The sequence below is a fragment of the Oncorhynchus keta genome, unplaced genomic scaffold (genome assembly GCF_023373465.1).
Source record: "Oncorhynchus keta strain PuntledgeMale-10-30-2019 unplaced genomic scaffold, Oket_V2 Un_contig_777_pilon_pilon, whole genome shotgun sequence".
Lineage (NCBI taxonomy): Eukaryota > Metazoa > Chordata > Actinopteri > Salmoniformes > Salmonidae > Oncorhynchus > Oncorhynchus keta.
Genome location: NW_026289673.1, coordinates 355,469 through 382,633, shown reverse-complemented (window position 1 = coordinate 382,633; position 27,165 = coordinate 355,469). Strand labels below are relative to the sequence as shown.

Below are 27,165 nucleotides of genomic sequence, written 5' to 3'. Positions count from 1 at the left end.
CAATAGAAAATGTTCATTGTTATGTGGATTATAAGGAATGGACATTTTTGTAGGGGTTGATACATTTTTCGTCAGGGAAAATTAAGTCTGAAATGTCAACGTTGAAATTACAAACTTCAGAAGCCTTTTTAAAACAGAAATACATCTGTACACCAGTATTACTCAAGTTATTTTTACCACGAACCAGTATACTCTGGTCCCTCTTGTGGCAGGGACCGATAAACTGGGATTTTTCCTCCTTGACTAAATCAGGGATCAGCCAGCAACTGGCACCGGCTCGTGGACTGGCACCGGCCCGTGGACTGGCACCGGCTCGCGGACTGGCACCGGCCCGTGGACTGGCACCGGCCCGCGGACTGGCACCGGCCCGTGGACTGGCACCGGCCCGTGGACTGGCACCGGCCCGCGGACTGGCACCGGCCCGTGGACTGGCACCGGCCCGTGGACTGGCACCGGCTCGTGGACTGGCACCGGCCCTTGGACTGGCACCGGCCCGTGGACAGGACGTTGAGAAACACTGCTATACAGTATATTACCATGTGGCTCAAACTTGTGGCTCTATGTATCAAGTGTCTTAGAGTAGACGTACTGATCTAAGAGTATGTCCCTCCTGTCCATCTAATCTTATTAATTGTGATTTAAAATGTAACACTGTTCTTAAATCAGAACTCCTCTGAGACGCTTGATATACGGTCCCTGCTATCTACAATCTAGAACACACTCTTAGGAAAAAAGGTCATATCTACAACCTAAAAGCGTTCTTCGGCTGTCCCCGTAGAATAACCCTTTTTGGTTCTAAGTAGAACCTTTTTCGCAACGGGCTGTACCTGGAACCCAAAAGGGTTCTTCCTGGAACCAAAAAGGGTTCTCCTATGGGGAAAGCCGAAGAACCCTTTTGGAATCCTTTTTTCTAAGAGTGTACCTCATGCTGTTTCTTACAGTAGGATAGGAAGCTTTTCATCACGATCCATCTCTGCTTCGTTACCCCCAGGTAGTTAACCCCAGGTAGTTACCCCAGGTAGTTACCCCCAGGTAGTTAACCCCAGGTAGTTACCCCCAGGTAGTTAACCCCAGGTAGTTACCCCCAGGTAGTTACCCCCAGGTAGTTAACCCCAGGTAGTTAACCCCAGGTAGTTAACCCCAGGTAGTTACCCCCAGGTAGTTAACCCCAGGTAGTTAACCCCAGGTAGTTACCCCCAGGTAGTTAACCCCAGGTTTTCTGTCTGTGCCAGGTGGAGGTCAAGATCTCATTTGATTCTGCATTAAACAATCCTATCCTATAAATGTGAGATTTAACCTATATACTGACTGAGCCTTAGTACGCATCCCAAATGGTTCCCTATTCCATATATACTACATAGAGCTCTGGTCAAAAGTAGTGCACTACACTGCCTTCGGAAAGTATTCAGACCCCTTGACTTTTTCCACATTTTGTTACATTACAGCCTTATTCTAAAATGGATTAAAACGGTTGTTTTTCCCCTCATCAATCTACTCACAATACCCCATAATGACAAAGCAAAAATAGGTTTTTAGAAATGTTTGCTAATTGTTAAAAATAAAAAATGGAAATATTACATATAAATAAGTATTCACACCCTTTACTCAGTACTTTGTTGAAGCACCTTTGGCAGCGATTACAGCCTCAAGTCTTCTTGGGTATGACACTACAAGCTTGGCACACCTGTATTTGGGGAGTTTCTCTTATTCTTCTCTGCAGATCCTCTCAAGCTCTGTCAGGTAGGATGGGGAGTGTTTCTGCAAAGCTATTTTCAGGTCTCACCAGAGATGTGCGATCAGGTTTAAGTCCGGGCTCTGGATGGGCCACTCAAGGACATTCAGAGACTTGTTCCGATGCCACTCCTTGGCTGTGTGCTTAGGGTACTGTCACGCCCTGACCTTGGTTCCTTTTTATGTCTCTATTTTGGTTTGGTCAGGGCGTGAGTTGGGGTGGGCATTCTATGTTGTTTTTCTATGTTTTCTTTTCTATGCGTTTTTAAAATATTTTTTTTATTTTTACCTTTATTTAACCAGGCAAGTCAGTTAAGAACACATTCTTATTTTCAATGACGGCCTGGGAACAGTGGGTTAACTGCCTGTTCAGGGGCAGAACGACAGATTTGTCAGCTCGGGGGTTTGAACTCGCAACCTTCTGGTTACTAGTCCAACGCTCTAACCATGATGGTTCCCAATCAGAGGCAGCTGTCTATCGTTGTCTCTGATTGAGAACCATACTTAGGTAGCCTTTTCCCACCTGGTGTTTGTGGGTAGTTGTTTCCTGTTTTGTGTTCTCACCTTTCAGGACTGTTTCGATTTTCATTTCTTACATTTACTTTGTTATTTTCTATTTTCGTGTTCTGGTATAATAAATAATCATGGACACTTACCACCCTGCGTTTTGGTCCGATCCTTCCTACTCCTCATCTGATGAAGACGAAGATCGTTACGGGGTCGTTGTCCTTTGGAAGGCGAACCTTCGCCCCAGTCTGAGGTCCTGGGAGCTCTGGAGAAGGTTTTCATTAAGGATCTCTCTGTACTTTGCTCTGTTCGTCTTTGCCTCGATCCTGACTAGTCTCCCAGTCCCTGCCGCTGAAAAACACCTCCACAGCCTGATTCTTCCACCACCGTAGGGATGGTGCAGGGATGGTGCTAGGTTTCCTCCAGACGTGACGCTTGGCATTCAGGCCAAAGAGTTCAATCTTGGTTTCATCAGACCAGAGAATTTTGTTTCTCATGGTCTGAGAGTCTTTAGGGGCCTTTTGGCAAACTCCCAGCGGGCTGTGCTGCAGACCTTTTTTGGTACCCTTCCCCAGATCTGATCCTCGACACAATCCTGTCTCAGAGCTCTACAGACGACTCTTTCAATCTCATGGCTTGGTTTTTGCTCTGACATGCACTGTCAACTGTGAGACCTTATATAGACAGGCGTGCCTTTCCAAATCATGTCCAATCAATTGAATTTACCACAGGTGGACTCCAATCGAGAAACATTTCAAGGATGATCAATGGAAACAGGATGCACCTGAGCTCAATTTTGAGTCTAATAGCAAAGGGTCTGAATACTTATGTAAATAAGGTATTTCTGTTTTTAAGCTATTATAAATTTGCTAAAACTTCCTAACATCTGTTTTTCATTATGGGGTATTGTGTATCTATTTTAGAATAAGGCTATAATGTAACAAAATGTGGAAAAAGTCAAGGCGTCTAAATAATTCCCGAAGGCACTGTATGTAGGGAATAGGGTGTCATTTGGGAAGCACGCTTAGACATCTCAGTATCAGATACTGAATATCCAGAAAAGCGTATAGGTTGAGGTTAAATAATGACTAATTTGTCACATACTTGGTAAACAACTAGTGTAGACTAACAGTGAAATGCTTACTTACAAGCCCTTCCCAACAATGCAGAGAGAACAACGTAGAAAAATGATAACACAAGGAATAAATACACAATGAGTGACGTTACCTTGACTATATACACGTGGTACCAGTGCTGAGTGGATGTGCAGGGGTACGAGGTCATTGAGGTAGACATACAGTATATACATATGGCTAGGGGTGAAGTCACCGAAAATTGTGGAATTGGGTTGAAAGAAATAATAGTAACTTTAAACACTTCTGAAATTCTTCAAATGTCTTTCTTGGTGTTTAGCTGACAGTTTTGACAACATTGTACAGTACATACGCTGTGGAGTATCAGTGAAGCAGCTTCCTCCTCAGTGACCATGTTAATCTAGAATGGTAGTGCAGCAGTCTCCTCCTCGGTGACCTTGTTAATCTAGAATGGTAGTGCAGCAGTCTCCTCCTCGGTGACCATGTTAATCTAGAATGGTAGTGCAGCAGCCTCCTCCTCAGTGACCATGTTAATCTAGAATGGTAGTGCAGCAGTCTCCTCCTCAGTGACCATGTTAATCTAGAATGGTAGTGAAGCAGCCTCCTCCTCAGTGACCATGTTAATCTAGAATGGTAGTGCAGCAGTCTCATCCTCTGTGACCTTGTTAATCTAGAATGGTAGTGCAGCAGCTTCCTCCTCAGTGACCATGTTAATCTAGAATGGTAGTGCAGCAGTCTCCTCCTCAGTGACCATGTTAATCTAGAATGGTAGTGCAGCAGTCTCATCCTCAGTGACCTTGTTAATCTAGAATGGTAGTGCAGCAGCTTCCTCCTCAGTGACCATGTTAATCTAGAATGGTAGTGCAGCAGTCTCATCCTCAGTGACCATGTTAATCTAGAATGGTAGTGCAGCAGTCTCCTCCTCAGTGACCATGTTAATCTAGAATGGTAGTGCAGCAGCTTCCTCCTCAGTGACCATGTTAATCTAGAATGGTAGTGCAGCAGTCTCCTCCTCAGTGACCATGTTAATCTAGAATGGTAGTGCAGCAGTCTCCTCCTCAGTGACCATGTTAATCTAGAATGGTAGTGCAGCAGTCTCCTCCTCAGTGACCATGTTAATCTAGAATGGTAGTGCAGAAGTCTCCTCCTCAGTGACCATGTTAATCTAGAATGGTAGTGCAGCAGTCTCCTCCTCAGTGACCATGTTAATCTAGAATGGTAGTGCAGCAGTCTCCTCCTCAGTGACCATGTTAATCTAGAATGGTAGTGCAGCAGTCTCCTCCTCAGTGACCATGTTAATCTAGAATGGTAGTGCAGCAGTCTCCTCCTCAGTGACCATGTTAATCTAGAATGGTAGTGCAGCAGTCTCCTCCTCGGTGACCATGTTAATCTAGAATGGTAGTGCAGAAGTCTCCTCCTCAGTGACTATGTTAATCTAGAATGGTAGTGCAGCAGTTTCCTTCTGGAACCGTAGAACAGTAGTAGTTCATCCTTATCTGACCTCCCACCAGTCCACTTCTCCATGGGAACGCCTCCCACAACATAGTTCCCAGTCCACCTCTCAGCTAACACTGAAGGGGAGGTGGAAGGATACGGAAGGAGACATTAGACCCTACATCCCCCTCTCAGCTAACACTGCAGGGGAGGTGGAAGGATACGGAAGGAGAAGTTAGACCCTACGTCCCCTATGGCCTAGAGAGCATGAGCCACCCGCTGAAAGTAACTAAGCAACTGGAGGCTGCAGGGAACTAACTGCGACAGACGTGTCTGCCACATCTGCCATTCTAGGGCTTTCAGATGTAGTTTCCTATTGGAAAACGACTGGGGTTTTAACTCTGAATGGTGTAGCATGGTGTAGTCTATCAATATACACTTTGTGACTCCCCAAGCACAGTCTGTCTAGTACAGGATGGTGTTATAAAATTACTTAAAGGGTGAGTGGTGAACTACTAGGATGTAGAGGAACAAAGCTGTTCTTAGGATAATAAAATACAGCTTACCCTCTCCTGCCTGCTTCAATATGCCGTCTGTGTGATACCGTGAACCTCGTACAAACATGCTGGAAGTATGAGTAAGACTTCTAAAAGTGAACCCATTGTCATGTTTAAAGGCAAGGTCAGGAGGGGGTCTGCTGTAGAACGGCCTTAGGAGGCGTCTCAAATGGCAACCTACATCATCCGTGGAGCTTTATAGTGTACTAAAGAGGAAATAGGGTTCCATTGAGGACGTGGTCTTAGTAAAAACTGATCTGGGTCCTGCTGTACTGTCATCCTCAGGGACTTTCTCATGGAATCCTTTAACGTGCTCCTTTTCAGACATGTTCTTCTCTTTGTGATTCAGTAACCTTGGTACTGCAGTCGTGTTTGTTTGCTGCCCGAGGACATGCTTGTTTCCGCTGCCACGTATAGATAGGAAATTAAACAAGAAACAATTACCCTGGCTTGTTTTCTCTGTGTACACACACTAACTAAATAAACAGGAGATTGGCTGGGGGACTGAGGCTATAAGAATGTGATGCATTTGACACCTACAGGCCTTGTTCCATATTTTGAGAGGGGTATCTTTTCAATGAGATGACAAGCTTTCTGCCGGAATCTGTCCTAAATGGATTTCACACTCAAGTCCTCTCAACAGGGGATTTGCTGCTGCCGGGCAAGTGAGAAACATTCTGCCACAAAATGTCAGCGATTTCCATGCCGCCATTTGAGCCGTCTCCTATGTGGTGGGGTGGTACCAGCCAGTTTATTTATATTAGACCTGTTATTTATCACACCATACTAGTATTTAAAGAAACAAAAAGACATTCATGTTTTAGTATGAAGAAGAAATCTGTCCTTTTTTACACCGCTAAATTATTAGCTCTAAATTTAATCCACCCGGCCTTCTGCTTAGCTTCTTCTTACTCCCCTTAGCTTACTTCTTACTCCCCCAGAGAGAGAGAGAGAGAGAGAGAGAGAGAGAGAGAGAGAGAGAGAGAGAGAGAGAGAGAGAGAGAGAGAGAGAGAGAGAGAGAGAGAGAGAGAGAGAGAGAGAGAGAGAGAGAGAGAGAGAGAGAGAGAGGGGATGGCAGGTATGTTAACGGAAGATAAAAAGTGACATTAATTGAGTGACAGAGCTCGCTATGGGTTTTATCTGCAGGAGTTGGTGTGTGGCTACTTTAGGAAGCTTAAGAAACACACACTCACATACACATCCCTTTCTCTGTTCTCCTTGCTCATTTTCACCTTATTAAGTGAAGTGTATTCACTATGTAAATCTTGGCAGATAGAAGTCATATATCGTAACATACAAGATAAGCATCAACCACATTTGCAAGAAACACAAAACTGTAAAAATCTTTTCCGCAAATCCATAGACATGCTCACACCTGACCACTGAAATGCATATGCAATAGAGGCAGACAAAAAGCATATGCAATAGAGGTAGACAAAAAGCATATGCAATAGAGGCAGACAAAAAGCATATGCAATAGAGGTAGACAAAAAGCATATGCAATAGAGGTAGACAAAAAGCATATGCAATAGAGGCAGACAAAAAGCATATGCAATAGAGGTAGACAAAAAGCATATGCAATAGAGGCAGACAAAAGCATATGCAATAGAGGCAGACAAAAGCATATGCAATAGAGGCAGACAAAAAGCATATGCAATAGAGGTAGACAAAAAGCATATGCAATAGAGGCAGACAAAAAGCATATGCAATAGAGGCAGACAAAAAGCATATGCAATAGAGGTAGACAAAAGCATATGCAATAGAGGCAGACAAAAAGCATATGCAATAGAGGCAGACAAAAGCATATGCAATAGAGGCAGACAAAAAGCATATGCAATAGAGGTAGACAAAAAGCATATGCAATAGAGGCAGACAAAAGCATATGCAATAGAGGCAGACAAAAAGCATATGCAATAGAGGTAGACAAAAAGCATATGCAATAGAGGCAGACAAAAGCATATGCAATAGAGGCAGACAAAAAGCATATGCAATAGAGGTAGACAAAAAGCATATGCAATAGAGGCAGACAAAAGCATATGCAATAGAGGCAGACAAAAAGCATATGCAATAGAGGCAGACAAAAGCATATGCAATAGAGGCAGACAAAAAGCATATGCAATAGAGGCAGACAAAAGCATATGCAATAGAGGCAGACAAAAAGCATATGCAATAGAGGTAGACAAAAAAGCATATGCAATAGAGGCAGACAAAAGCATATGCAATAGAGGCAGACAAAAAGCATATGCAATAGAGGCAGACAAAAAGCATATGCAATAGAGGTAGACAAAAGCATATGCAATAAGGCAGACAAAAGCATATGCAATAGAGGCAGACAAAAAGCATATGCAATAGAGGCAGACAAAACCAGACGAATCATCACAGGTGTTCAGTGTCCACACAGCTATATCCTTTCATTAGTGGGGCACACAGAGACAGAAGCCATTTTGACTGGCAATGGGAGCTTTGTCACGTTTCTATTTCAATCCATGTTTTACACTGCCCTAATTCTGTATCCTCCTTTTAAAAAAAGGTATTATGTGTGTTCTCTCTGTTGTGTATTTTCAGGTTAGGGTGTTCTATGTAAAATCATTGTTTGTCCAGCAGCATATGGTTTGAAAGACAATGAGGGAGCACTGAGAATAGACAGGGATTGAATTGAACTCCAACTGTCATTACTGTCACATTTAATCAGGTGAAGGGAAACAGACACTATGCAGGATTTGTCTAACTGTCATTACATAGGACTGTATAAATAAGTCGCTGCTACTGAGAGTAATGCCTGTTTTGTGTGAATCCATGTTGGGAAAGTTGTGAGAAGCGATAGCTAGCTAGCGGCAAACTATTGGCCCAAAGTGCCGGAGGTCAGACCCGCCCATATTTCAGTGAATAATGAGGTGAATACAGTTTGTGAATTGTGTCTATAATTCCTTCAATAGACCTTGTTTATCTTTCCTTATTGAATCCAAGTTCAACAATTCATATTTATCTAATACCTGTACTTTATATGTGATACATTTTATTGTACATATGTAGCAATTCCCTATCTGATTATTAACTTTTTATTAACATAATCTAGTAGAAAGGGGGAAATGACCGTAGAAAGGGGAGAATGAACCTCCCTTGTAAATTTGTGAAACATTTCAAATGATAAAACATATTACTCCTTGGGGAGTTGAGCCATGTTGACTATACTATACTATACTATACTATACTATACCATACTATACTATACTATACCATATTATACTGTACTATACTATACTGTACTATACTATACCACACTATACGATACTATACTATACTATACCATACTATACTATACTATACTATACCATACTATACTATACTATACCATACTATGCTATACTATACTATACTACAGGGTTTCCCATAATACCCTGTACTGGAGCCCTCCTGGGGGTGCACATTTAGTTTCCCCCAAGCACTACACAGCTGATTCAAATAATCCAAGCTGATGAGTTTGTTATTTGAATCAGCTGTGTAATGCCTGGGCAAAAACCAAAATGTGCACCCAAGGGGGCCCCAGTACCGAGTTTGGAAAACCATGCTATACTACACTACACTACACTATACTAAACTATATCACACTATGCTACACGATACTAAACTATGTCACACTATGCCCCATCCATACTATACCACACTATACTATGCCACACTATACCACACTATACTATACAATACTACACTGTACTGCACAATACTATACTATACTCAATATACTACTATACTATATGTCCTATGGACCTACTGAACCACAGCGTCGATCATCTACTACACATATTAATGAGAGTGAAATCATTCAAACTCCATTTTGTTAGCTTTCAGGCTTTAATCAATGAGTCAACTAATAAACAATCACGCCCCAACAAGCCTGGACTAGATTGGTCCAAGCAGCAGCAGTAGCAGCAGCAGAGGACTATTTCACCCCAATCAATGGCCATAATCATAGGACTTACGTCTGATAGAGAGTAGTCTGTCAACGCATGATTAATGACCTATTATCAGCCAGGCAGCGGAGAGGGCCTGCCTGTCTGCCTGCCTGCCTGCCTGCCTGCCTGCCTGCCTGCCTGCCTGCCTGCCTGCCTGCCTGCCTGCCTGCCTGTCTGCCTGTCTGTCTGTCTGCCTGTCTGCCTGTCTGCCTGTCTGCCTGCCTGCCTGCCTGCCGCCTGCCTGCCTGTCTGTCTGCCTGCCTGCCTGCCTGCCTGTCTGCCTGCCGCCTGCCGCCTGCCTGCCTGCCTGCCTGCCTGCCTGCCTGCCTGCCTGTCTGTCTGCCTGTCTGCCTGTCTGCCTGTCTGTCTGCCTGCCTGCCTGCCTGCCGCCTGCCTGTCTGCCTGCCTGGGAGAGGAGAGGCATTGAGAGTGCTCACTGTGTCCTCACCTCCCTCCACTGTCTATAAAGAGAGGAAGGGTAGACTGCTGCTTTAGAACAATGCTACTAGATATGTTAGATCAGTATTGACTGTTTTGTAGGTCTTAGTTTTATTGATACTGATACATATTGAGTACAATTAATATATTCAGGTTTCAGGTTTCTGTCTGCCTGTCCGCCCGTCTGTCCGTCCATCCGTCCGTGTACTTGTACATGAGTGCATGTGTGTTTGTTAAATGGTTGTACTGCATATCACAGTGATGCCTTCACACAACAGAACCGAGATGTTTATGCACATGACAGAAATATCTGTCTTCTTCTTTTACAGGCTGCAGGGCTTTCATCACCACTGAATGGTATGCTGTCCTGACGTCTCTCTCAAAGCCAGGAGGACTGACGTGGCGTCAGAGGTTTGTCATCTTTCTAACATCTCTGCTGTTCTCACTATAGAATTATATGTCTATGGCCATTAGGGATCTGTATGAATTTGCATTAAAAGTGAGGTGACTTTTTTCACTTACTTATGAGAACAAATGGCAAGTCAATCCGACAGTAAATTACCCTCTATGCCTTCTGCTTTATGAAATGTATGGTAGTAATTTATTGTGTCTATGGGTTTGGAATTTAAGCAAAATGTAGCGGCTAAATAAAAGGTTACAGAATAGATCCCTTTTTCACACAAATGTATTCAAAGATATTGTGGCAGGAAGTGTGTATCATTTGTTATGAATTTTTCATCACAATAGTAATAATTTCAATTCATGACATTTTACTATAAAACTTGCTAAAAAGAGCTACTTCATCATACCTACATTTCACAGCAAAATATATATATATGTTTTAAAGACAACTTGAATCAGTGTAATGAACCAGATTGATTGCTGCGTACCAGTGAACCAACCCTTTGGTTTTTACTGTGATGTAGTGCATTTATTTCAGCCTTTCCTTTTTAAACTGGAGTCGCTTAACACGACTGATGACCAACACAACAACCTATATAAAAACACATTGGAAATGAAATATCCTCTCTCCCAAACAACACTGTGTGCTGGTGAAGTGTACTACAGCTAAAACTCATTTGTAGTCAAATTCAAAATACTAAAATGTAGATAGATGTATCCTGTACCATTAAAATGTAGATAGATGTATCCTGTACCATTAAAATGTACATAGAATGATCCTATACCATTAAAATGTAGATAGATGTATCCTGTACCATTAAAATGTAGATAGAATGATCCTGTACCATTAAAATGTAGATAGAATGATCCTATACCATTAAAATGTAGATAGATGTATCCTGTACCATTAAAATGTACATAGAATGATCCTATACCATTAAAATGTAGATAGATGTATCCTGTACCATTAAAATGTACATAGAATGATCCTATACCGTTACAATGTAGATAGATGTATCCTGTACCATTAAAATGCAGATAGATATATCCTGTACCATTAAAATGTACATAGAATGATCCTATACCATTAAAATGTAGATAGATGTATCTTGTACCATTCAAATGTAGATAGATGTATCCTGTACCATTAAAATGTAGATAGATGTATCCTGTACCATTAAAATGTAGATAGATGTATCCTATACCATTAAAATGTAGATAGATGTATCCTGTACCATTAAAATGTAGATAGATGTATCCTGTACCATTAAAATGTAGATAGATGTATCCTGTACCATTAAAATGTAGATAGATGTATCTTGTACCATTCAAATGTAGATAGATGTATCCTGTACCATTAAAATGTACATAGAATGATCCTATACCATTAAAATGTACATAGAATGATCCTGTACCGTTAAAATGTAGATAGATGTATCTTGTACCATTAAAATGTACATAGAATGATCCTATACCGTTAAAATGTAGATAGATGTATCTTGTACCACTCAAATGTAGATAGATGTATCCTGTACCATTAAAATGTAGATAGATGTATCCTGTACCATTAAAATGTAGATAGAAGGATCCTGTACCATTAAAATGTAGATAGATGTATCTTGTACCATTAAAATGTAGATAGATGTATCCTGTACCATTAAAATGTAGATAGATGTATCTTGTACCATTAAAATGTAGATAGATGTATCCTGTACCATTAAAATGTAGATAGAATGATCCTATACCATTAAAATGTAGATAGATGTATCCTTGTACCATTAAAATGTAGATAGATGTATCCTGTACCATTAAAATGTACATAGAATGATCCTATACCGTTAAATGTAGATAGATTTATCATGTACCATTAAAATGTAGATAGATATACCCTGTACCATTAAAATGTACATAGATGTATCCATTTTGTTCTTTTTCCCACAGACAAAGTTATACTTCTGTCAAAGGGGAGAAACAATATTCAAGATCATATCCTACAGAAACATATTTTATGATAACAACTTCACATCATTATGAGTAGACATTAGTAGGTCTATGTTCAACATCACTATTGTGAGAAGGCTTGGCCAGTATAGGGATCAATTACAAGTGGCCAATAATAGACTGCGGATGGGCTTATGAAAATGTCTTGCATCTTCAGCCCCTGCCTCCTGTCTCTCCACTGTAGCTCGGCGGGTAATGGGGCTGTTTGTGTGTTCATTGTGTGGACTTGTTAGAGTAGAGTAGAAGGGTAGGCCTGCCAATCTGCCCATTCAGCAGCACCACTCTGCATTTCACTCTGCTTAATTCCCTCAGCGGGTTGGCAGCGCTCCTATATTCAAGTTTAACTGGTGAAATAAACCAAACAGCCCTTTATAGCCCTGGGGAAATAGCATTGTATCATGTCCAGAATCCACATAGATATTTTTTAACTAGATCTACCAAAGGCATAATTGGTCATCAAATACAGTTAAACCCTGACATGTGTTTACATGGGACAGTGTATCTTTGTGGAGTTCATACATACACCATATAGTCATTCTTTGATTTTGTGCTGTAGTTATTCTAGATTCATATTGATTTCCCATAATACATCAGTTCTGACTGAAATCGTGAAAAGTGCAATATGCTGTCCAGTTCCATTTATTCCATAGGTATCTGTACGAAATGGGATTTTATGTCATTGTGTTGCACATTAATTTATGTCATGTGAAAAGTGCCGACCCTTTTATGTAAAACATTGAAGATGTTCAATATAATTGACATTTGTTTATTTATTTGTTTATTTGGATCCCCGTTAGCTTTTGCAGAAGAAGTAGCTACTCTTCCTGGGGTCCACAATGATAATATTTTGTTATAATGGTCTAATTAGTAGATGGTAATTCCTCTCCCTTGTGTTGTTCTGATACTGTGGCAAATATAACAAGAGCACATCCTCACATTCCCCAATAAGGCAAAGGGCATATTCTGCTTCATTACAGATCTGATCATGATGATAATGTGACCAAGAAATGACTCTAACTACTTTCACAGTTTAGCCTGAAGGTGGTCACGTTGGATTCAATTCTTTTAGAAGGGAGGGAAAAGGACCTGCTTTTCAGACAGCAGAAGGGTACCAAGTTCCCGTGAAAGGAATGAAGAAATGCAATGCTTTAATGGTATTAGTAATGCATTACTGCCGGCTCTCCATTTTATAAATCACCTCTCAATTTAGGACAGATGCACAGAGAAATATTTAGCACAGCTAGCTGGAGGGAGGAGGATGGTGTTGCAGGAAGAGAGAAGTCACATGTTCATTTACTCTCTCTTGATATCCTGTAATGACATTCATCCTTCCTGTTTTAGTCAAGGCACCAGGTATTAACATATACAGTATCTTTCCTAAGGTCAATAGTACAGGCTCTGATCAACTTGTTGGTTATTTGATAAGGAATTATGGTGTTTTTGAGTTCAGTGCAGACCGTAGCTTTATAGTGGGAATGTGGTGTCTTGTGGGATGCAGACATAACATTTAAGTCACATTCAACCTCCCTGAATACTATTAGCAGTGTGTCCTACTTCAATCATTGGCATGTAGTGGCCTAGTGCTTTAGTGTATCTAGACACACTGTTGACCCCTACTAGCGTATGTATATTAACCACATGAACTGTGGAAGACTGTTGGTAGTAGTGGTAAACTGTTTTCCATCTATTAACCACATGAACTGGCCTGTCTTCCACTGTTTACCACTACTACCATCTATTAACCACAGGAACTGGCCTGTCTTCCACTGTTTACCACTACTACCATCTATTAACCACAGGAACTGGCCTGTCTTCCACTGTTTACCACTACTACCATCTATTAACCACAGGAACTGGCCTGTCTTCCACTGTTTACCACTACTACCATCTATTAACCACAGGAACTGACCTGTCTTCCACTGTTTACCACTACTACCATCTATTAACCACATGAACTGGCCTGTCTTCCACTGTTTACCACTACTACCATCTACTAACCACATGAACTGGCCTGTATTCCACTGTTTACCACTACTACCATCTATTAACCACATGAACTGGCCTGTCTTCCACTGTTTACCACTACTACCATCTATTAACCACATGAACTGGCCTGTCTTCCACTGTTTACCACTACTACCATCTATTAACCACATGAACTGACCTGTCTTCCACTGTTTACCACTACTACCATCTATTAACCACATGAACTGGTCTGTCTTCCACTGTTTACCACTACTACCATCTATTAACCACAGGAACTGACCTGTCTTCCACTGTTTACCACTACTACCATCTATTAACCACATGAACTGGCCTGTCTTCCACTGTTTACCACTACTACCATCTATTAACCACAGGAACTGACCTGTCTTCCACTCTATTAACCACATGAACTGACCTTACCCACTACTACCATCTATTAACCACAGGAACTGACCTGTCTTCCACTGTTTACCACTACTACCATCTATTAACCACAGGAACTGGCCCACCTTCCACTGTTTACCACTACTACCATCTATTAACCACAGGAACTGGCCCACCTTCCACTGTTTACCACTACTACCATCTATTAACCACAGGAACTGGCCTGTCTTCCACTGTTTACCACATGAACTGGCCTGTCTTCCACTACCATCTATTAACCACATGAACTGGCCTGTCTTCCACTGTTTACCACTACTACCATCTATTAACCACAGGAACTGGCCCACCTTCCACTGTTTACCACTACTACCATCTATTAACCACAGGAACTGGCCCACCTTCCACTGTTTACCACTACTACCATCTATTAACCACAGGAACTGGCCCACCTTCCACTGTTTACCACTACTACCATCTATTAACCACAGGAACTGGCCCACCTTCCACTGTTTACCACTACTACCATCTATTAACCACAGGAACTGGCCTGTCTTCCACTTTTTACCACTACTACCATCTATTAACCACAGGAACTGGCCCACCTTCCACTGTTTACCACTACTACCATCTATTAACCACAGGAACTGGCCTGTCTTCCACTGTTTACCACTACTACCATCTATTAACCACATGAACTGACCTGTCTTCCACTGTTTACCACTACTACCATCTATTAACCACATGAACTGACCTGTCTTCCACTTTTTACCACTTACCACTGGCCTGTCTTCCACTGTTTACTACCATCTATTAACCACAGGAACTGGCCTGTCTTCCACTGTTTACCACTACTACCATCTATTAACCACATGAACTGGCCTGTCTTCCACTGTTTACCACTACTACCATCTATTAACCACATGAACTGACCTGTCTTCCACTGTTTACCATCTATTAACCACATGAACTGGCCTGTCTTCCACTGTTTACCACTACTACCATCTATTAACCACATGAACTGACCTGTCTTCCACTGTTTACCACTACTACCATCTATTAACCACATGAACTGGCCTGTCTTCCACTGTTTACCACTACTACCATCTATTAACTACCATCATTAACCACAGGAACTGGCCTGTCTTCCACTACTACCATCTATTAACCACATGAACTGGCCTGTCTTCCACTACTACCATCTATTAACCACAGAACTGACCTGTCTTCCACTGTTTACCACTACTCTATTAACACTGAACTTTACCACTACTACCATCTATTAACCACATGAACTGGCCTGTCTTCCACTGTTTACCACTACTACCATCTATTAACCACATGAACTGGCCTGTCTTCCACTGTTTACCACTACTACCATCTATTAACCACATGAACTGGCCTTCCACTGTTTACCACTACTCCATCTATTAACCACAGGAACTGGCCCACCTTCCACTGTTTTGCCACACTACCATCTAACCACAGGAACTGGCCCACCTTCCAACCACATACCATCTAACCACAGGAACTGGCCTGTCTTCCACTGTTTACCACTACTACCATCTATTAACCACATGAACTGGCCTGTCTTCCACTGTTTACCACTACTACCATCTATTAACCACAGGAACTGGCCTGTCTTCCACTTTTACCACTACTACCATCTATTAACCACAGGAACTGGCCTGTCCTTCCACTGTTTACCACTACTACCATCTATTAACCACAGGAACTGGCCTGTCTTCCACTGTTTACCACTACTACCATCTATTAACCACAGGAACTCCTACTTTTACCACTACTACCATCTATTAACCACAGAACTGGCCTGTCTTCCACTGTTTACCACTGACCTGTCTTCCACTGTTTACCACTACTACTAACTGGCCTGTCTTCCACTGTTTACCACTACTAACCACAACCACAGGAACTGGCCTGTCTTCCACTGTTTACCACTACTACCATCTATTAACCACATGAACTGGCCTGTCTTCCACTGTTTACCACTACTACCATCTATTAACCACATGAACTGGCCTGTCTTCCACTACACCACATACTACCTCTATTAACCACATGAACTGGCCTGTCTTCCACTGTTTACCACTACTACCATCTATTAACCACATGAACTGGCCTGTCTTCCACTGTTTACCACTACTACCATCTATTAACCACATGAACTGGCCTGTCTTCCACTGTTTACCACTACTACCATCTATTAACCACATGAACTGGCCTGTCTTCCACTCCACTACTACCATCTAAACCACATGAACTGGCCTGTCTTCCACTGTTTACCACTACTACCATCTATTAACCACATGAACTGGCCTGTCTTCCACTGTTTACCACTACCACCATCTATTAACCACATGAACTGGCCTGTCTTCCACTGTTTACCACTACCACCATATATTAAACCTGGCCTGTCTTCCACTGTTTACACTACCACCATCTATTAACCACAGAACTGGCCTGTCTTCCACTGTTTACCACTACTACCATCTATTAACCACATGAACTGGCCTGTCTTCCACTGTTTACCACTACTACCATCTATTAACCACATGAACTGGCCTGTCTTCCACTGTTTACCACTACTACCATCTATTAACCACAGGAACTGACCTGTCTTCCACTGTTTACCATACTACCATTAACCACATGAACTGGCCTGTCTTCCACTGTTTACCACTACTACCATCTATTAACCACATGAACTGACCTGTCTTCCACTGTTTACCACTACTACCATCTATTAACCACAGGAACTGGCCCACCTTCCACTGTTTACCACTACTACCATCTATTAACCACAGGAACTGGCCTGTCTTCCACTTTTTACCACTACTACCATCTATTAACCACATGAACTGACCTGTCTTCCACTTTTTACCACTACTACCATCTATTAACCACAGGAACTGGCCTGTCTTCCACTGTTTACCACTACTACCATCTATTAACCACAGGAACTGGCCTGTCTTCCACTGTTTACTTCCACTGTTTACCACTACTACTATCAATTAACCACATGAACTGACCTGTCTTCCACTGTTTACCATCTATTAACCACATGAACTGGCCTGTCTTCCACTGTTTACCACTACTACCACTACTAACTGACCTGTCTTCCACTCCACTACTACCATCTACCACATGAACTGGCCTGTCTTCCACTGTTTACCACTACTACCATCTATTAACCACATGAACTGGCCTGTCTTCCACTGTTTACCACTACTACCATCTATTAACCACATGAACTGGCCTGTCTTCCACTGTTTACCACTACCACCATATATTAACCACATGAACTGGCCTGTCTTCCACTGTTTACCACTACTACCATCTATTAACCACATGAACTGGCCTGTCTTCCACTTTTTACCACTACTACCATCTATTAACCACATGAACTGGCCTGTCATCCACTGTTTACCACTACTACCATCTATTAACCACAGGAACTGACCTGTCTGCCACTGTTTACCATCTATTAACCACATGAACTGGCCTGTCTTCCACTGTTTACCACTACCACCATCTATTAACCACATGAACTGGCCTGTCTTCCACTGTTTACCACTACCACCATATATTAACCACATGAACTGGCCTGTCTTCCACTGTTTACCACTACTACCATCTATTAACCACATGAACTGGCCTGTCTTCCACTTTTACCACTACTACCATCTATTAACCACATGAACTGGCCTGTCTTCCACTGTTTACCACTACTACCATCTATTAACCACATGAACTGGCCTGTCTTCCACTGTTTACCACTACTACCATCTATTAACCACATGAACTGGCCTGTCTTCCACTGTTTACCACTACTACCATCTATTAACCACATGGAACTGGCCCTGTCTTCCACTGTTTACCACTACTACCATCTATTAACCACAGGAACTGGCCTGTCTTCCACTGTTTACCACTACTACCATCTATTAACCACAGGAACTGGCCCACCTTCCACTGTTTACCACTACTACCATCTATTAACCACATGAACTGGCCTGTCTTCCACTGTTTACCACTACTACCATCTATTAACCACATGAACTGGCCTGTCTTCCACTGTTTACCACTACTACCATCTATTAACCACATGAACTGGCCTGTTACCTCTACTCATATAAAGCCATGGTGGCTCAAGGGTATGTCTGTCTGTCTGTTATTCTGTCTGTCTGTTATTCTGTCTGCCTGTCTGTCTGTGGGGAACAGCTGTTTCCTTCAGCAATGCTGCAGTGCCACGCCTGCCAAACACTCAATGAAATACCATCACAGTCGAGTAGCAGGCAGCCGTGTACATACATCCTCTGCAGCTGTAGCACAAAGAAGGCTCCTTTTACTGTTCAACGCTACTGCCTGTTGGGATGTTGCCTGGCATGTTACAGATGCCATTGGAGTATATTAGATACGTATAAAATTGGTCCATAATGTTATTGTGTCAGAGAGGAATGAGGGACAGGGGACGGATGGAGGACAGAGCTCCAGAAAGGACTGTCTGTCACTGTTAGCCATGTGTTTTGTGGCAGTCTGGGAACCACAATATCATTAGAAGTGTGTGTGTCCCACAGAGAAACTCATGAATCCATGCAGAAAGATCCAGACCAGTGGCTCGATCATCACACACACTTCTCCCTATAGATGAATGAGCAGACTGCCTTCTCTGTTCTCCCGATAGCTTAATGAGCAGACTGCCTTCTCTGTTCTCCCTATAGATGAATGAGCAGACTGCCTTCTCTGTTCTCCTTATAGTTTAATGAGCAGACTGCCTTCTCTGTTCTCCCTATAGTTTAATGAGCAGACTGCCTTCTCTGTTCTCCTTATAGCTTAATGAGCAGACTGCCTTCTCTGTTCTCCCTATAGCTTAATGAGCAGACTGCCTTCTCTGTTCTCCCTATAGTTTAATGAGCAGACTGCCTTCTCTGTTCTCCCTATAGTTTAATGAGCAGACTGCCTTCTCTGTTCTCCCTATAGTTTAATGAGCAGACTGCCTTCTCTGTTCTCCTTATAGCTTAATGAGCAGACTGCCTTCTCTGTTCTCCCTATAGTTTAATGAGCAGACTGCCTTCTCTGTTCTCCCTATAGTTTAATGAGCAGACTGCCTTCTCTGTTCTCCCTATAGTTTAATGAGCAGACTGCCTTCTCTGTTCTCCCTATAGTTTAATGAGCAGACTGCCTTCTCTGTTCTCCTTATAGCTTAATGAGCAGACTGCCTTCTCTGTTCTCCTTATAGCTTAATGAGCAGACTGCCTTCTCTGTTCTCCCTATAGTTTAATGAGCAGACTGCCTTCTCTGTTCTCCTTATAGCTTAATGAGCAGACTGCCTTCTCTGTTCTCCTTATAGCTTAATGAGCAGACTGCCTTCTCTGTTCTCCTTATAGCTTAATGAGCAGACTGCCTTCTCTGTTCTCCTTATAGCTTAATGAGCAGACTGACTTTCACCGATGGACAGGAACCTCCTGTAAACACTCCCATTACATCTCCTTCCTTCTTCTCTCTCTCATTTCACTTCCTTTTCAGTTTAGGAGTGAAGCATGAAAGCATATGTTCATCTCTCCGATGTCGAGTTGAGGAAGGAAAGAAATATACTCTCATACTGAAATAGTGTTGTTTTAAGGTAGGCTTAAACATACTGAAATAGTGTTGTTTTAAGGTAGGCTTAAAGGAAGGTTGCCGTATATACAGTAAGGGATATGTCAATCAGTCCATTGTGCAGGATTGACAGGCTGTGGGAAGGTTGCTGTAGTGGTGTATATAAGGGATATGTCAATCAGTCCATTGTGCAGGATTGACAGGCTGGGGGAAGGTTGCTGTAGTGGTGTATATAAGGGATATGTCAATCAGTCCATTGTGCAGGATTGACAGGCTGTGGGAAGGTTGCTGTAGTGGTGTATATACACTCCCATATGTCAATCAGTCCATTGTGCAGGATTGACAGGCTGTGGGAAGGTTGCTGTAGTGGTGTATATAAGGGATATGTCAATCAGTCCATTGTGCAGGATTGACAGGCTGTGGGAAGGTTGCTGTAGTGGTGTATATAAGGGATATGTCAATCAGTCCATTGTGCAGGATTGACAGGCTGGGGGAAGGTTGCTGTAGTGGTGTATATAAGGGATATGTCAATCAGTCCATTGTGCAGGATTGACAGGCTGTGGGAAGGTTGCTGTAGTGGTGTATATAAGGGATATGTCAATCAGTCCATTGTGCAGGATTGACAGGCTGTGGGAAGGTTGCTGTAGTGGTGTATATAAGGGATATGTCAATCAGTCCATTGTGCAGGATTGACAGGCTGTGGGAAGGTTGCTGTAGTGGTGTATATAAGGGATATGTCAATCAGTCCATTGTGCAGGATTGACAGGCTGTGGGAAGGTTGCTGTAGTGGTGTATATAAGGGATATGTCAATCAGTCCATTGTGCAGGATTGACAGGCTGTGGGAAGGTTGCTGTAGTGGTGTATATAAGGGATATGTCAATCAGTCCATTGTGCAGGATTGACAGGCTGTGGGAAGGTTGCTGTAGTGGTGTATATAAGGGATATGTCAATCAGTCCATTGTGCAGGATTGACAGGCTGTGGGAAGGCTGATGAGATGATGCCTTTCTGTCACCTGGGCTGTTCCTGACAGCTGCTGCATCCATGATAAGACCTGTCTGTCTGTCAGTCTGTCTGTCCGTCTTCTCAGAAATTGCAGTCGTTATTTCCCCTTCCGTCTAGCATGCCAAAGCAAGTTTCTGTTGAATTTGTTTGGGCTTTTTGTCTTAGTATTTGGAAATGGAAATGCATAGGAAAGGAAAAACCATTTCACATTGATTTGGATGATGCATTTCCCATAATACAGGTGATATTATCAGTGAGGGGAATTTCCACATTCATAGAATTCGATACTAACTGTGCAATCTTACAGATTTGCAAATATTATTAGATACAATACCATCGACATGTCCCCTATTACCTGAACACTGTATCACACAGCAGCCAGTCTGTGCTAAAACAAAAAAAAAACAGAATTAGCCAGGGATGTCATACCCTCAGAAAGTGATCAATTACCAAGACGGTGATGATGCCAACGTCTTATTTCTGGGTGTACAGAATATAATTGATCTTCCGGGAGGGCTGAAGGTTCCATTAGGAAACAAATGCTTGCTTTCATCCAGTAAGCTAAGTCCCAAAGTCTCTCTCTCCATTCTGCAGGCTAAGCACAGCTGTCTGGGAGGACCGTGAGGGATGGGCTCGTCCATCAGCACAAAGGCAGGCCAGAGGGAGGGAAATGTGGCCCGAGGTGGGAGGATGGGTGGGGTAGGCTGGGCTTGTCTGGAGACACAGGGGACATACTGCACTGTCTGGTCGGGCACCAGGATCATTTAGAAGGACGTTTTAATTACCGTGAGAAGCTATTAATGCTAACTAATGCTTGCGTTTAGGAAATAGCCCAAGCAAGACAACGAACAAGTCCTTAATTGCTTGTCAAATGGTCTTCGCTCCAAGGAAGGTCTCCTATTTTTTTTTGCTTGAATTGACATTCTTTTATTTCTCTATTTTTGTTTTTTTTTTTTTACCTCAAATGACTGGTTTAGCCGTTACACATGGACACTTGTACTGGTGCTGTGCCACACTACAGTATATCATGGGTTCTGTAAGACACTTTTCTTAGCTTGTGAGTGGGATAAGCATCTTCGACTTGAGAATGTATTGATCCTGAATTTGTCCAAGCGGAATGCAGGTGCATATGACCACATTGGAACAGTGAGAGGTAGATTCATCATTTCAAGGGTTTCTGCTAAGCAAATATTGTAATGAATGGGGGATACGCAAAATTATTCTGGAACTATCCGACGGAAATGTCAAGGAGGCATGTTGCTGTGCCGAAGGGACTCCCACCAGAATGGAATCCAATCATGGATTCCACAGAATGGAATAAAGCACAGCACTAAGGACGTGACATCACTGAATGTAGATTACATAGAGATCTGATGAAAAGGAAATAGATTGGTTCAGACAATGTGGAGGTGTCAGAAATAGTGACATAGCTTGTGTCTGGTGGCCCCTTGTGTGTGAAATGATGCTTGGCTTGGCTGTTTGGGAAATGATCATATTTTATATGAGAATAACTGGAATAAGTTCTCTTCTTTGTTCTCAGCTGGAACCTTAGCTCTGGTCCAGGGAATTAAGTGCAGCTTGCTGATGTTGAGCCTTTAGCAAGTTGGACTTAACGCTCTGGACAAGAGCTACTAGAAACTATGGACAATTCTGGCAACTTCCAGAACTTGAGAAAATCTAAATCCGGTCATGAAGTACCCCCCCAGAGCTTTTTTTGCAAGGATTATCTGTCTTTAACTTGTCTGTACAGAAATGAAAGTGTGTCTGTTAACAGGTCTGTTCAAAAGGACCTTTCACAGTATGGTGCAGTTCAGATGTAACTGCTCTCATTGTTGCCCTGACAGAAAGTGGGAGCAGACATACTCAGTACTGGGGCGTGTGGTGGCTGATTTTTTTTTTTCGGGACAGGGGAGAGCTTTTCTGCCTATTAAGCACAGTGACATTCTTTGTCTGAAGGACACTGGCTGCCGTCCAAAAACTGGGCGCCCAAGCCGTTTAATTTTAAACCATAAAGAAGTTCTTGGCACAAAAGCCCTTATGTGGGCTTTGTCGCAATTAGATTAACCAGAAAGGGCAACAGAGCGGATAGAACAGGATTGGGCAGAAAGGTATTGCTGGGATATTATGCTGTGTGGCATGTTCAACTGTGGAGGAATTAGCTGGACTTGACCCTCCAGTGATGGAATATGTCCAGGAGAGAGGACAAACTGCAGATTAATAGAGTCGCATTACAGCTAACAGTGGTACAGGTGTTTGGCCCCCAAACCGTGGCAGCTTCAAATGCAGCTACCTACCAGTATATATATATATATATACTCTTTGTCTCTCTCTCTCTCTCTCTCTCTCTCTCTCTCTCTCTCTCTCTCTCTCTCTCTCTCTCTCTCTCTCTCTCTCTCTGTGACACCGTTAATATGCTCTTCTCATTTACAACTTGAAGTGTATTTTGATGGCTTTCAGAGTAAGTTTCATATTAATATGTCAACCATGTTTCCACAAAATGGCATCCATTGAGAAGGAACATGGAATGTATCTGTTGATGGTTTGTGCCTGTCTACCAAGAAGAGATTCAGTTGTATGGTGGGATGGAATTGAAGTCAGAGCAACAGTATGTCAATCACTGTGGTCACTTTTCCCTTTTAAGATGTCCCCTCGATCTGCCCAAGCTGCATCCCAAACGGCACCCTAAGCCCTATATATCACACTACTTTTGGCCAGAGCCGTATGAGAACTACTACATAGGGTGCCATTTGGGACATAGCCTCAGTCTTTATCCACAGTCACTGAGGCAGCAGCCAATAAGAGCCATTGTTTTACTGCTCTGGCTCCACCCTAGAAGTTCCAGTTAAGTATGTCCTCAGCACCTCTGTCCTCTTTCTGACCTCTGTCACACAGCGTGGTGCCAGACAGGCTGCGGAAGCTTAGCTCCTTTAACACAGTTGGCTGAGATGGTGGAGCTATGATTCACAAGATGTTTTCTCTCTCCAGTACGCTCCCGTCTCGCTCTGTCTCTGTCTCTCTGTCTCTCTGTCAATTCAATTCAATTCAATTCAAGGGCTTTATTGGCATGGGAAACATGTGTTAACATTGCCAAAGCAAGTGAGGTAGACAACATACAAAGTGAATATATAAAGTGAAAAACAGCAAAAATTAACAGTAAACATTACACATACAGAAGTTTCAAAACAGTAAAGACATTACAAATGTCATAATGTCTGTCTCTCTTTCTCTCTCTCCAGTACGCTCCCGTCTCTCTCTGTCTCCGTCTCTCTGTCTCTCTGTCTCTCTTTCTCTCTCTCCAGGACGCTCCCGTCTCTCTCTCTCCTCCATCTCTGTCTCCTCATAACAACCAGGCCAGTTAGTCAGACCTTCCTCTGGGAATCATTAAATTAGCACAGACAAAAAGTTTATCCAAATCTCTCTGTAATGGGTCTGCTGCGTTGTTGGATGATGTCTCTCAGTCTCATTTCCTGTGTAGCATAACCTCCCTTATTGTTAAAGTGGCACTCCAGTCTCCTTTTACCCTCATTTATCACCTGATTAACTTAACAAAAGGTACATCTCAATATGTGGTCCAGGTATTATGACATGGCACAAGTGTGGGGGGCTTTCTCATCTGTTCTCTATTACTCCTCTATTGTTCCCCACACAAAACACAAGGGGGAGGCCGATGACATCAGAGGGCACCATCAGGCTAACTCCTTGAAGTTTTCAGTTGTGTCGAAAAAACAACGTTTTGCTCCAAAAACATTTGTGTGTGTGTGTATTACTGTATTTATATGTGGGATATTGTTTTCCAACAGGAAAAGTTCCAAAATAGCAGGAGTGCCTCTTTAATTGAGTCAAATGTCTCTAGTTGGATTTGTAAACTTCACTCTACATAAATGGACACATTATGTGAAACCTCTCCTCTCAATCATTTTACTTGTCCACCCCATCCCAAACCCAGTGTAAACAGAGGTGGATAGAGAACTACAGCCGTGGTCCTCAGTTATTCTCTGCCCCATCTATCTCTGCCAAGACCTTAATACACTTCCAGATTCTAAAATAGAACACTCTGCTCCACTCTGCATGTTGGTACAGTATCTGCCACATCTGAAGGATGCCCCTAATTTACCTGAACCTACTCACACCCAATACTGCACTCTAGATTTTGATAAGTATTTATTGTTTAGACATTGCATTTGTAGCCATGTTAGCAGTTTATTAAAGTGGTGATACATTCTAACCTAAACTTTACCTCCCTAATCTTACTACATTTGCACACACTGTACATAGATTTTCTATTGTATTATTGACTGTATGTTTGTTTATGTATAACTCTGTGTTGTTGTTTTGTCGCACTGCTTTACTTTATCTTGGCCAGGTCACAGTTGTAAATGAGAACTTGTTCTCAACTAGCCTACCTGGTTAAATAAAGGTGAAATAAATAAATAAATAAATAAACTGAATGGTACTGAATAGGAATGAGTGTTTACTGTTATAATGACTGTAATACTAATGAATGAATGAATAATGATGCTGTTGTTTATATCTGAATTCCAGATTCCCCCTGGATCAGCCCCTGAGAGCTGTAGGATCCCACCCAGGAGGATGCAGGGCCTCAGGAGGGCCTCAGGAGGAACAGCTCTAGCCAGCTCTGACTTCTGGTGGGGCGGGACAGCTGGTGTTGTGAATCAGGCCGCTATAGTGCCAGACACGGCTTCTTCCCAACACCAGGGTCACACCCCACTGTCCGCAGCACCGAAGCCCCGGAGCCCAGCCCTCTCCATCACCGGCAGAAAGGCACAGCAGCAGCATTGTCCGCAGCACCGAAGCCCCGGAGCCCAGCCCTCTCCATCACCGGCAGCAAGGCACAGGAACAGCACTGTCCGCAGAACCGAAGCCCCGGAGCCCAGCCCTCTCCCTCACCGGCAGCAAGGCACAGCAACAGCACTGTCCGCAGCACCGAAGCCCCGGAGCCCAGCCCTCTCCCTCACCGGCAGCAAGGCACAGCAACAGCACTGTCCGCAGCACCGAAGCCCCGGAGCCCAGCCCTCTCCCTCACCGGCAGCAAGGCACAGCAACAGCACTGTCCGCAGCACCGAAGCCGAAAATGCATGCCGAGACTAGTGGAGGATGTGTCTTTCAAAAACAGACTAGTCTAAGTTAATTAAAAATAAACTAAATATTCCACTGTATGTCTGAGGCATAAGAGGAGCATGGGCCCGAAGCAAAACCACCATTGTTTAATTCTCAATTGTGATTAAAGTAGAGTTGCATTGTATTGACTTGCCTTATGACAGCTTCTGTGTGTCTGCACACTAGGACGAGGATTCAACATCAGTGAACTATCAGAGCATAAGACAGTACAACGAGAGAGAGGACAGTGCTGATGGGAATAGCATGAAATGAATAATCAATCCAAATGAAATGTGTTCCGGTTTATGTAAAAGCAAGACAAATGAAAGGCTGGGTGTATTCCTTTGTCTGGGATTAAATAGAAAATGGATTTTGATGTTAGTCTCAGTCTTAGTATCAGTACACTTTGTTGGCATCCCTCTGTGCTGCTTTTATTTCACTTTATATTATATAATTTTATTAAAACTCATCAAATGACTCTTTATTTGTTATTCATTACTTAACGAATTGTATGTTTTCATTGTGTGGTGGTAGTTTGTGAGTGAAAGTGTTTAGGTACAATTGTGAATTCGTTTTTGCATCATTATTCCAATAATAAAGTAGGATACATGTGAACAACTACAGCTATGTATCTTGTCATTCATATGATTATCTTTGACAATTATTTGAGTATTTTATTGTGTAAAATTATTTCCATTCAGACTGTACGGTACATTGGAAATTAATCGTATAATTCATAAACCAATTTCATCCTAAAATAAATATATATAGTTGAAGTTCCCGTGCAGTAGAATTTCCCAATTTCTCCCCAAAGATCTGCAAGCATGTCCACTACCGGTCAAAAGTTTTAGAACACCTTTTCATTCAAGGGTTTTTCTTAATTTTACTATTTTCTACATTATAGAATAATAGTGAAGACATCAAAACTATGAAATAACA

General features: G+C 42.4%; 1 protein-coding gene across 1 annotated transcript; it reads left to right on the top strand.

Moving 5' to 3' along the window:
- The first annotated feature begins 10,043 nt into the window (after nt 1–10,043).
- LOC127926540 (mucin-1-like) lies at nt 10,044–26,849 on the top strand. The gene is made up of 2 exons (XM_052511970.1): nt 10,044–10,126; nt 25,651–26,849. The coding sequence occupies exons 1-2, from the start codon at nt 10,070–10,072 to the stop codon at nt 26,215–26,217; spliced, it is 624 nt and encodes a 207-aa protein (XP_052367930.1). The 5' UTR covers nt 10,044–10,069; the 3' UTR covers nt 26,218–26,849.
- Nucleotides 26,850–27,165: the final 316 nt, after the last annotated feature.